Source organism: Melanerpes formicivorus, unplaced genomic scaffold (genome assembly GCF_026170545.1).
Source record: "Melanerpes formicivorus ecotype bairdi unplaced genomic scaffold, bMelFor1.0.p_v2 SCAF_14, whole genome shotgun sequence".
Classification (NCBI taxonomy): Eukaryota; Metazoa; Chordata; class Aves; order Piciformes; family Picidae; genus Melanerpes; species Melanerpes formicivorus.
The window spans coordinates 8689717-8701880 of record NW_027142366.1 but is presented as its reverse complement, the minus strand read 5'-3'; the positions used below and the strand labels follow the sequence as shown (position 1 = coordinate 8701880).

General features: G+C 49.2%; 1 protein-coding gene across 1 annotated transcript in view; it reads right to left on the bottom strand.

The window, feature by feature from the left end:
* SYT17 (synaptotagmin 17) overlaps positions 1 to 11453 on the bottom strand; it is a 41623-nt gene extending 30170 nt beyond the window's left edge. Inside the window, exons 1-5 of the mRNA XM_068147400.1 lie at positions 11350 to 11453; positions 8273 to 8290; positions 6752 to 6900; positions 1645 to 1793; positions 608 to 1227 (exon numbers count right to left, since the gene is read on the bottom strand). Of these exons, the coding sequence (XP_068003501.1) occupies positions 608 to 1227; positions 1645 to 1793; positions 6752 to 6900; positions 8273 to 8290; positions 11350 to 11364 (951 nt within the window). The 5' untranslated portion in view covers positions 11365 to 11453. The remainder of the gene's footprint in view (positions 1 to 607; positions 1228 to 1644; positions 1794 to 6751; positions 6901 to 8272; positions 8291 to 11349) is intronic.
* Between the last annotated feature and the right edge of the window lie 711 nt (positions 11454 to 12164).

Here is a 12164-nt window from a genome sequence, read left to right as displayed (position 1 = left end):
AAGGGAAAAACCAGATCTATGGCAGGTTTGTTTCCTTCAGGGACAGAAGGAAAAAAAGACAGAAATAAATCTACCACTCTCACCATTTTTGGCTCATGCATTATGCCACAAAGTCTGCAGAGATTGTCTTCTATGCACTTTACTGAATCAAATCACTACTGAAACTGACACCAGCGGCTCCCCTCCTGTCCGCAGAGCGGAGTCATGCTAGCAACCACAGGAGTGACCCAGACAGGATGGTGTCACTGCAGTGTCTGGGAACGGATGCAGCTCACTGTGGTGACAAGAAAAATATTCCAGAAAGGTGCAGACCTCCAAAGCAGTCTTGAGTTGTTCTCATTAAAGCCGACACAGGATCTTTTGTCATGTCACCTCCTTTGAATATGAAAGGCAGCTCCTTGACCTCACAGGATTAGCTGTAAGACCAGTTACAGGCCCACATTAATTCAACCCAGCAGATGCTGCATTAACGAGATGACAATGACTAATTAGAACACACACACACACACACACACACACACGCACCCCCATTACCTGCCAACAAGCAAGGGAACCGTGACAAACAGAGTGAGAAAAATTGGGGCAACAATCTGACAAGTTCTGTTACCTGAGAACTAGGCACAAGGGCTTTCCACCAGTGTCCGCCTTTCACAAGGTCTACATCGCTCAAGGGCATTGACACCTTGCCAATAACACAGTGGCGTGAGAATTTGTCAAAATCCACTACGGTTAAAAGCAGAGTTCTTCTCTGGGCTTCTAAAAAGGGGATTTCAAATGTGTACCTCTCCTCAAACACCGGGTTCTGCGTTTTGCGCTTCACTCCGGTCTGCTTGGAGTTCTTCTGGTCGGGAAGGAGGCAGATCTTCACGTAGGGGTTGGAGTGAGCCATGTCTTGCCTTGACCCGTCGTAGGAAATCGGAGGAGGCAGATCTTTGGCCTCGATGACTCTCACTGTCAGGTAGTTGTGCAGCAGGTCGTACTGAGTGCTGAAGTGCAGCATGCCCAGCTGGTACTTCGACAAGATCTCCTCGTCTGTCAAGGAGTCCATGTCATCGCTATTGGAGTCGAGAGAGTACAGCCTTGGCTCAAACTTCCTGAAATAGTCATCTGGGGTGTAGGTTTTCCGCAGGACAGTTGGCTGAACGATCTCTTTCTTAGCTCCTATTACTCCAAACTCAATAGGCTTAATGTCAATTAACGGAGAGCTTGGCCTCCTCGACTCTAAACCTGAATGAAAGAAATGCACAAATATGACTGTTAGAAACTCAGCTGCAGTCAGTGCAAGCCAAGCTGTGCCTCTTCAGGTACAGCTATTCTGTGTCCGTGCCATGCCCAGCACGGCAGACTCCCCAATGGGACTTTTCACCATTACATCACCGACAATTAACAGCACCTTGAAGTGCAAGCTCAGCTACCTATTCCCCCCACCCACTTCCACAGGGAATGACCAAGTGCATGATTCAGCAGGAAAAAACAAAACACAGATCTGCCCCCTTCCACTGCCTTCCCACAGGACAGAATGAGATTTTAATCAATGTACCCTCCACTTGACTTGATTCCCTGTCTCAAAGATGAAAGAGCAAGCACCAGAGTTAGCTTTTCCTCCCCACAAGAATTACATTAGCGTTGGAAGGACGACCTTACTTGAAATCCGCCTCGTGAGGCTGTAAGTGGACCGTGATGCATCTGAGGATGACCGCCTTCTGTCAGGGGAAACATCCTGAAGAGTGGGAGGCAGCTCACTGATTGCATTATCAGAGTCTCCATCTTTGTCCTCATTTTGGCTGCTTATCCTGTTAGAACAAGAGACCTTTGGGTGATTCAACCCAGCAAAAGGAGTATATTTAGGATTAAAATGCATGCTGGTATTCTGGCTCTAATCTTAGGCACACAACTCTGGATGCTGTGGGGTATTTTCTGGTCTACCTGGTGAGCAAAAGGTTGAGCAACTGGCTTCAGATCTGTGTAGGAAACAGATTCTTTATCTTTCTGCCTGTCTTTCAAAGAGAGTTATATCATTATTGGAGCACACAGGTACACGTGGCTCAGATCCTCAGAGGCATTATATGTCTTTAAGGAAGGAAAAAAAAAAGAAAGCAAGAAGAAACAAAACCCTACCAAGCCTGAAACCCAAGCAGTAGCTTATTGGTGTTAATTCCCAGCTACTCTTTGGAAGCACAGACTTTGCTGTGAATGACCCAGCATGGGAAACCACCATGCTCAGACCTCTCCAACCTGCCACACAGCTCTCAGTAAGATGCTGTTCTGCAGGTGCACCACTAAGGTTTCAAAACTCTCTCTTATAAACACAGGTCATTAAGAGCTATTTATTGGTGTGCATTTTCAACTAACTGGCTGCTTTTTATCCACTTCCATAAACCAAAAGCAATTCCCAGCAGAAAGCAATTTTACTGCCCAAGGGTTTTGGTGGCAGGAGGGAAGTTGGCAGGATGTGAATAACAAAGCAAGTTTCGATGAGAGCTGTGGCACCTTTGAGAAGGCTCCACACACAGGTCTCACTTCAATTTGGTTTTATTTATGTACACACAGTGTTTGTTGTCATATAAAACAATGTTCTGGTTAAAAACAAATAAATAAATAAAAGCAATGTGTCACAGCCACAGTGGCTCACAAAAGCAGTCCTGACCTCCTCCCAGCCTTGCCTGAAGGAAGAGCCAGAGTAGACAGTAACAACTGCCAGAGATAAAGCCTGCAAGCGCACCTTCAGAGGGGAGCTGATGGAAATGAAATCACATAATGCTGGGTGATGTGTAGTGCTTCATGCCAAGTGAGCCTTGTGGTTAACCCATGAGACAGAGCACTCCACAAGATAGCAGCATATCATGAGGAAAGCATCAGTGTGAAATGAGCAAAGCAAAGGAGAATACTAGGTGAGCTCTGCTCCTGATTCACCCTTTCTACATGCATGGCCTGGGTATAAATGAAATGTGTTGGATCACTTGCTTCCCTAACCAATGACTTGAGCATAGCAATAAATACACTCTGCACAAAGCAGTCAACTTGCAGAAAAGGCCCCCAAATGTAAAATAAACTTCAACTGGAAATTCTCATCCAAACCCACAAAGTTCACAGCAGGATCCATGCAAATCTCACCAATTGAGTGACACAGCTCATCCACATTAAAAGCCAAAACAGTCTGTTAATAATCACAACCAAACCCTGTGCTAAAAGGAGCACACAATATTTGCACAACTCCACAGCCCAGATCATGTGGTTTGACATATAATCAAGCACTTGGAACACAAACAGCTTTTCCATGCAGAAATGAGGATCTGCACAACCCCAGGTGGCATTTGGATACCCTAGTGTTTGAGAAGCAAATGCACAGAACGAGGAGAAGGCAGAGTGAAAAGGGAATCAGGAAGAGAAGCATTAAGGATGTTCTACAATGGGTAAACGTAATAGTAAGTTAATAACATACAGATGACCTTTAGTAAGGAAATTGCTGCTGAGCCACAATAATTTTTCCTCAAATAAACTTTGGCTCTGGTTAAAGCAGCAGCTCTGTTTCTGTTTAATCTGAACCTTTGGGAAGAGGAGTTGCATGCTGATGTTAATTCAGTCTCACAGAGCCTGTGCTGTTTATCTCTGAGGTTTGTGTAGAACAGTCCATAACAGGGAGCTCCAACATACACCTTCATTCCCAGACCATTTCTGAAACGACCAGGATACAAATGCTCCTCATGACACAAGAGGTTGCCAGGCCATTTGAGCCACTATAATCACCCTCAGTGATTTTTTTCCCCTCATAAGATGCCACTGTAAGAAGTTTAGACAGTGAGAAAAATCAACACTCTCCCAAGAAGGGCTTAAACTTGCAGCTTCAACATCCCCTCCTGAATCTGCAGGACACTAAGGTGTCTCAGGGCTGTCAAAGGGAAAAAAACCCACAGGGAAAAAAATAAAAGATAGATTATTAAGCAGATATTTGGATATTTGCTAGTAGGCCAGGGAAGACCATAAAAGAAGTCTTCTGAGTGTGGAGAGTATGGAAGGAGCAAACTGCATTCTGCATTACACCAGTGTCCTGAGGCCATGAAGCAATGGCAAGACTAACAGATCTCAGCTGAAAACCTAGATCTATTTTTAAAATACAATAAATTGATTTGTTCCCAAACCCATTGCATACATCTAGATGCAGGCTATGGTGATATCAAATCCATCTTCCTTGGTAAGGGTTTCCACTGAATCCAAACCCCGCTTCTCAAAGGGGGAGAAAAAGGACAAGGGGTCACTTAGCATATACAGATCTCTAAGAACTTAAAACCACATCCATTAAACATCTTATCCTGAGACCAACCCCAAACTCTTCCTCTGCTCACACATCAAACTCCAGACATTATTTCCTGCTTCCAAAACCACATGCAGATATTTAAGAGTTTATAACTAATGCGGTGAACAATAGAAATCTGAACTGACTTCTGAATTCAGAGCCAGCTGAGACTGCATGGGATCATTTCCACCCTAAACCTGTACACACAGAAAGCATGGCCCTGATCCTTTTTATCTTTCAGACTCTTGTTCCTCCACAGGCTTATTTTCTCCTGTCTTTCCTCCCATAACCCTGCCTCCTTTCCCTCCTTGTATCTCCTCCTTTGCCCTCCTTACTCGAGTCATTCTTGGGTTCTCTCACCAGCTTCCACCCTGGAGGCTTAAAGCATCTTCATCTTCCCTGGCAGCACCCTGGCTCTTTGCCAGCTCAAGAAGAGGAGCCAACAGCCTTTCCAAGCAAACAAAGCTTGACCTCCAGGTTCCCACCACCATGTGTTAACAGACATCCTTAGAGACCACAGGATTTGCAACAGTTCCAGAGGAGATGGCAGCTTCACTGAGCCTAAGGCATGGCAGCATCCACACCTTCTCACAAAGCTACCACTCTCATGTGTCCTCTTTGGTTCCTGCTGCCCCTTTCAGGTATTGTCTCTGGGAACTCATCTTCTTTCAGCACTAGACCAGAACAGGAAGATCCTAACTACATCAGGATCACATGAAGAGGGGAGAACATACGGATACCTGACCTAGGCTGCAGTCCCAGGGACCCTACCCAGGGCTGCTAGCATGAGCAGGCTCAGAATAAAAGGCAACATACTTGAAAAACTGGGCTTGCCTTCCCACCCTCCCACCCCTCCTTCCAGAGTGCCTTGTCTTCTGCTTATGGCCAGTCCAGTAAGATCACTGTAGAGTCTTTCAGATGGAGCAGGACTAGGGCAAAAAAATTTTATGAGCCCAGAGGTCTCCATATTCTCTCCCTGTGGCATAGTCTCCTCATCTGTTATCACCATACACCCAAGTTTTGAGATCAGAAGAACGGAGCTTCAATCCTTACAATGCCAATTTGCTATAGACAGAAGGATCCAGCAGTCAAAAACTACACCATGGAACAATCACTCCACACTCCCAAACACACAGTGTCCCTCCTGCCCCTCAGTACACCAGAGAAACTCTGAAGCATCCTTTCACAACAAACCTACCTACTTGTTTCTCATGTATGTAACTCTTCCTGCAGCAATCCTCCTACATCCAATTGCTGCAACCTCAATGTGCTCTCCCGTGTGCCATACTTTCCTATTTAGCATTGATTTTGTTTCCATTTCCCACTGATTGCAGGTGAATTCACTTCTGTGCACATACCAGACTCTTCAATATGCTGCTCCATATTGAAAACAACACTAACACATCTTGGATATCCCTATTTTCATTGCTTCAGCATTAAGTACCACCCTACTCTACATGGATTCAAAAAAGAAGATGGACAAGACTGATTTAAATGTGAGATAATTTCTCGCAGCATCAAGGCATGGACCTTCCAGATCTGACACAGAATAGCAGTAGGTACTCACAGGGGCAGATAAAATTGACTGAGCATCTCAGTGCCTGTGTACCAACTTCTGAGCATCACATGACACACTAAATAGGCATCTCCTGCGCCACAGCTTCTGACCACACTGAAGCTATGCCCATCAAGTTATCTGCTCTTACAGAAAACAGCCTGGCTGCCAGAGTAGCCACTAGAAGACAGGTGACCTCTGCTCCTTTCTTGTTTTCACTAATGCCTCCAAGGGGTCACCTCTGTGCTGCAGATTCCCAAATGAAAGGAAGCAGAACAGAGAAAACTTTACTGACTTTCTCTGCAATAGATTTGCAAATGCACTAATCAAAGCCCCAGATAAAACCTGATGCTGCCTCTCTTGCTCTTTAATGATTCGAGAGGAAATCTTGATGAGCACCAAGATGACGCAGGAGATCAAGTCTTACTAAACGAAACCTTAAATGAATTTCCCCTTCAGAGCACATATGGGGTATGCCTTTCATCTGCCTGTATGATAACCACCTTCATTCTAAGAAAAGAAAATATTCCAAAACAACCTCATGAGGATTTCATCCAAGCTGGAGTGCTCAGAAGGGCTGGTCCATCGGAAGAGGAAATAGGACTGGAGACGAACAGCATCTTTTGGAAAGGGCTCACAGCTCAAGCAGTTGTCAGCTAGTTTGCAGAAATCACTCCTGCCTTGCCCATTGGAAAAGTGTTTTACAAAGACTAACCTGACTATCTGAGCTAAGAGGGCTGCCCTTTTTCACCTTGCTGTTTGTGCAGCCTATGTTCCCATCCCCTGCAGGAGGTTCCTCCTTTCTCCATGGGATCCTCCAAATGTCCTATTTGCATTCTGTATCACAGCTGAGTAGCCCCTACTCCTCAGGGAAAGCTAGGAAATTGCACCTCAAAACTTACAGCCAGGCTGGAGTTTGAGCAGGAAAAGGTCCCAGGATCTCAACTTCATCTTCATTTGCTTGACAACAGGTACAGTCGAAGCACTTCTGACAACAATTTCTGCAAGTCCACCGACACAGCAAGAGATCCGAGATTCTAGCAAGGAGACCCTGAAGCCATTGGAAACCAAAGTACAAGATTACAACCCATCAAGAGCTGTTGAAAAATAACATGCAGCTGTATTTATGTTGGTGTTTCTGCAACAGAACATTAAGAACTATATTTATCTCACCTATATCAACAGAGAAGTGCTATGCAGTTATCAGCCCAGCTACACTGATGTCATAACTAGACAGGAGAAAATAAGCATTCACCACAGGTATTTTCCCCTCTAGCAGCAATGTATTATTATGTAGGTTGGCAAGAGGGTGATTTACAAAACACTATGGCACAGCAATATGCTAGAGTGAAAACATGCTTATTCTTTCACACACATCAACAAACTAATAGATCAGCAAATACACAACAGAAGGAATTAGAAACAGAAGGTAAGGGAAAGCTCTGATTTAATCCAGCAAGGGTCTATTTAATTAACACAGCAATCTGAACACATTTCATCCCTGCAGACGTATCAGTAGGTGGTATTTGTATGATCTATATGTGTGCAGCATTGCAGCCCAAAAACTTGACACTAGAATGGATTAACAGAAGCACACTGTCCTCATGCCTCCCCTCTGCTATGATGGTTAATTTAACGAGAAACCTTCAATGATTTTTTTTCCCCCCCATAAGTTACTTGACCCAGAAAAGTATTTCATTCTTTAGGTTTCCACTGGCAGTGCCACCTGTAACAGTGCTCCTCTGCTGTGACTGCCACAGGGTGTGAGCACCCCATGGCAGGGGCAGCAGGCTGCTGTCCCACGTCCATGCCATCCCTATGCCCTTCCCTCCACTTCAAAGCTCTGCAGAGGAGCAGAAAAACAAATCTTACTAGATTTCCCACCCACACCAGCTCCAACATCTGCAACTGGTAAGAATTCATGAAGCAGCACAAGGGCACTGCTAATAAAGGACAAAACTCCACGGTCTGAGAGGACACACAGGGCTGCAAGAAGAGCACAGTGTCTGCATATCCAGGGTCAAATTGCTTTACAGTTGTGTGTGACCTTCAAATGTCCCCAAGAAGCTGAAGGAGTAAAGCAAGAGCAATCTTCTCCATAGATAATCCCCCAAAATAGTGCCAACTCCTGTGGTATTCACAAGTGTGCAGATACAAGGGCACTATGACACCATGCAAAGGGGGTTTCCTCTTAGAAATACAGAGGAGACTCCACAAGAGCATTGCTCTTTGCTCCAGTACAACACACAGTTCTTCCCATGAACAAAACCTGAACACTGAGGGGGGAGATCAAAAGAATCACCAGCCCAAAATGCAGTGCATTACTTATATCTAGGACATCAGCAGAGTCAGAAAATACGAGACAATCCCCTCAGGATGGAGTGAGGAGACAGAGCAGAGAGTGAATCATCAGATTAACTCACCTCATTTATTGGTTCCAACTGTCCTTTTAGACATCCAGGATGAAGCAAAGGGGAGCAAAATGAAAAAGACAAAAACAGGTTAGCAATGCTCAAATAACTTTAAATTTTCTGCCATGACATGCCCTGGCCTGGGATGAGCTTAAGTTTCTGAGAAAATAGTACAGTACCTTGGAGATATTAGAGGCAGGAGAGGTCTCCCGACCAGGCATCAGCTTCTCCTATTTACAGGCCTTCTCTACCAAGCTCCCTCTGCTCCTCTTTCCCCAAGAACAATCTTCCTAAACCCATCTCAGAGCACAAAAATCCTGCTCATTGTCCCTTGCTAGTGGGGTATCTCATGCCACCATTCCCCCTCCCCCCCAATAACCTGTCTCTAATTTCACCAACTACTGACAGCAAACCACATCCAAATTTTCCAGTGGGATGGGGGGGAAGGGGGGGGGAAGTATTTCCTCCAGATTCAGTCCACACCAACAGTCTCAATGCCAACTTGTTAAACCAGCATTTCCAGACTCAGAATACTCTCCATCACACACACATCACTTGAGGTAGCCGTGCACCTTTGGTCTCATCCTCGGATGTGACTTGAAGAACACACAAATTAGAAGCGCTTAAAACTTGAGTCACACTGAAAACCTGCACTGCAGCCACTTTCCCCAAGTCACAGAAAGAATCTACAGCAAAAGAAGGAATCATTGCAAGCCAGTGGTTTATTCCCAGAGCCACCCTGAGAATATTATGCTCGACTCACTTCATTCATGGAGGTTTAGTAGCATTTCAGATGCCTGCTCAAATCTCTGTTCTATTGCTTTCCCTTGACAACGTTTAGGAGCATCCTAATTGTCCTGGCTGCCTTTTTATAGGGGGGAATCCCTGAAACAAAGCAAACAACCCACCACACAAAAGAAACAAAGAACAAAACAACCTACAACCCCCCCACACCCACTCTGCCCCACAGAAATTGGTTGCTAGCTCTATGCTCATAGCAGAGATAAGAGCGGTCTTGTATAAAGAAGCTGGGATGTAGGAGTTGCCTCGAGTTTAAAGAGCTCTCCCATGGATCACATTTTGGCACAGACTTGGCTTTATAAACCCAGAGACCAGTGCTTGGTGAAAAGGCCACCTCTTGTTAGAAGTGGAGACTAAGAGACTAGAAATGCTGCAGCACAATGTGACAAGAGAGCGATTACCAGATACCCATGGACCAATTGTTTAAGAAAACTCTTCGGTGGTTTAAAAGGCTTTATCATTCCTTATTCATGCAATGTTGCAGCCAAAGTGACAGAGGTTTAGCAAAGCTGCAACATGCATATTTAAACTGCTCTGAAATGAAGTGGCTGGATCCATGCCACACGATGGAAGGCTGTAGCACGTGCTGTGTGAAGGAAGCCCACAGGGACACACGGGTAGGCTCCTGTCAGAAAGCCCTTCTGCTCACAATCAGCCACCAGTGATGTGAAACCACACTGGAGTGCCACCAGCCCCAAGAGCACACACAGGGGTCCCACAGGCACCATAATGAAATGAGTCTGTGACCACCCACAATCTCCACCAGGAAACAGGAGGACAGCAGTAAGAACTGAAGATTATAGCACATGAGAGTTAAACAAGCAACCTGTGACATCGTGGCTCAAATGCAGGGGCCCATGAAAGGAAAGCAACCATAACAAGCTGTGTTCATCCACCTGGCTCACAGCAAGCTGGAGGGTCGAGACTGAGGAAGGGCTGAGATTTTAGGAAGGATGCTCTAGGAGGCAGGTTCTGAGGGATCCCAGGGAGCAAAGCTGCTGCAATGCACTTGGCAATCCCAGAAGCACTCAGCTCCCAGGGTCAGGAGAGCACCATCGCACACCACCACCTTCTTTCCAGCTGGGCAAGCAGGAAGCAACCCAGCTCTGTGTGTGCCTCCAGGCAGAACTAGAGCCCTCACGGAGGGCTATCGTCCCTGCTGCATCTCTTGGCCTGGGCTGGGTGTGAGGCAGGGGTACATCTCCACACCCTGCTGCAGGGGCCCGGTCCCCCTGGTCTGCCTGGGCCCATGGAGGGAGCACCTGCACCGAGTCAGCACAGCCACCAGCCACAGCCGGGTCCAGACACCAGCGACAACAGCTTGCCGTGGCCGTGTCCCCAGGGATGCTGAAGGAGACTGGGGTCTCCACAGGTGACAGACCGTGTTGTGCCCCTGCAGTTACATCCCCAGGGAAGGCTCACAAGCCACACCACAGTGGCCACTGCAGCCTAGGGATGGCGTGGTCTCCCCCAGCATGACTAATATCACAGGATGGAGAAAACGACATGTCCCCGCTGCCCTCCTCCCCACCCGAGTACACCACCTGGCAGACAGAGCGCCAGCCTGGCAGCACTCGAGATCCCCGCCAGGACGAGGGTCCCCAGGAGGCGCGGCTCTGCCCCAACTGGGGTGAGGCATGGGCGCGGCCCCACTGGAGCGGGGTTCACGGGTGGCGTTGCCAGCGGGTGTCTCCATCAACGCCCCAGGCGCCCGGGCTCCCCCACGCAGCTACAAACGCTCCGCTCGGGCTCATCCTGAAACTGGGCGGCAGCCTTCGGAGCTACAGCTGGGAAACAGCTGCTGGGAGCTACAGGGCCGGGGAAAATTCGCTCCGGGGTTAAACCGGCCCGAAATTCAATCCCGCTCCACACTGCTGCGGGGATGGCGGCTAGGGCATCAGTGGCCGCCACCCCGCCGGGATATGCCCAGGCTAGAGGTGCCGATGAAGTCCCCAACGCTTCCCATCCTGCCCGCGGGGTTTAGCATCCTCCTCCCCACAAAGTCCTTGTGCGGGCTTGGGCCGGGCGCGCACCCCTTCGGGGTTCCCTCGATGCCCCCAGCTGAGAGAGGAGCGGCCGAGGGCTTCCTGCCCCGGCCCCACCTGCCCCTCCCCGGGGGCTGCCGCAAGAACTCCTCCCCAGAACTTAACCCGAAGTTGAGCACCCGCTCCGGGCACGGAGCCGGGGGACCCCGCCGCGGTGCCGGCACGCGTCCCGCAGACGCCCCAGACCCCACCGCCCCGCCTAGGGACGCGGATCATCCCGGGGCCGCGCCGCTCCGCACCCACCTGGATGTACGCCATCTTCCGCGGGGCGCTCCGCGGGCGCGCACGGCGCCTCCCGCCGCGCAGCTCCCGCCGCTCCACCCGCGCCGCAGTACGCCCCGCGGTGCGGCACCGCCCCGGGCGGGGGGGCGAGGAGCGGCTCCGCGGCCGCGTAGGCACCACGGGGTCGCCGCAGGGCGCGGGGACCCTACGCCCCTTTCGGAGGGTCGGGCAGGTAGAACACGCGTGGGGCTTGCGCTCCGAGGGGGCTGGCGGAGGTTCGGAGCGGGCCGGCTCCTGCCCGGCCCTGCCCGCGGAGCCTCCGCGGGGCTGCAACAGGTCCGCTGCAGCGCGGGCGAACACTGACCTCCAGAGGGCCCGGCGCGGAAATTCAGGGCTGGAAACCCCTCCTGGCCCCGGGGATACAGCCGGGGGTGGGAAGCACGGCGCGGCCCCCGGAGCGCGGGAGCTGCCGGTGGAAGCAGAGGCGCGCAGGTGGCAGAGTGGTGGCCTTGTCTGGTAACACGATTTTTATATCAGCGCTGCCCTCCCAGGAGTTGGCTGCGTGAGGAGATGCCATCAACACACCTGAGTTTCAACTCGGATGCAGGTGCTCTGTGAGCTGAACAAAGTTAAAACACAGACACCAGCATCTTCCCAAGCTCAGATGAGGAGCTGGTGCGAAGAGCGGGCGTGTAGCCCACAGAACACACCGAGCACCGCTTGGCTTCCGTGCTAGTCCTAGCCAGAGGCAGGGTGGGAGGGGATGTGGTCCAGCAATGGGCAGATCCCAGCACGTGGGTGGCTGGACCTGGAGAACTCAAGTAGAAAAGTGCTCT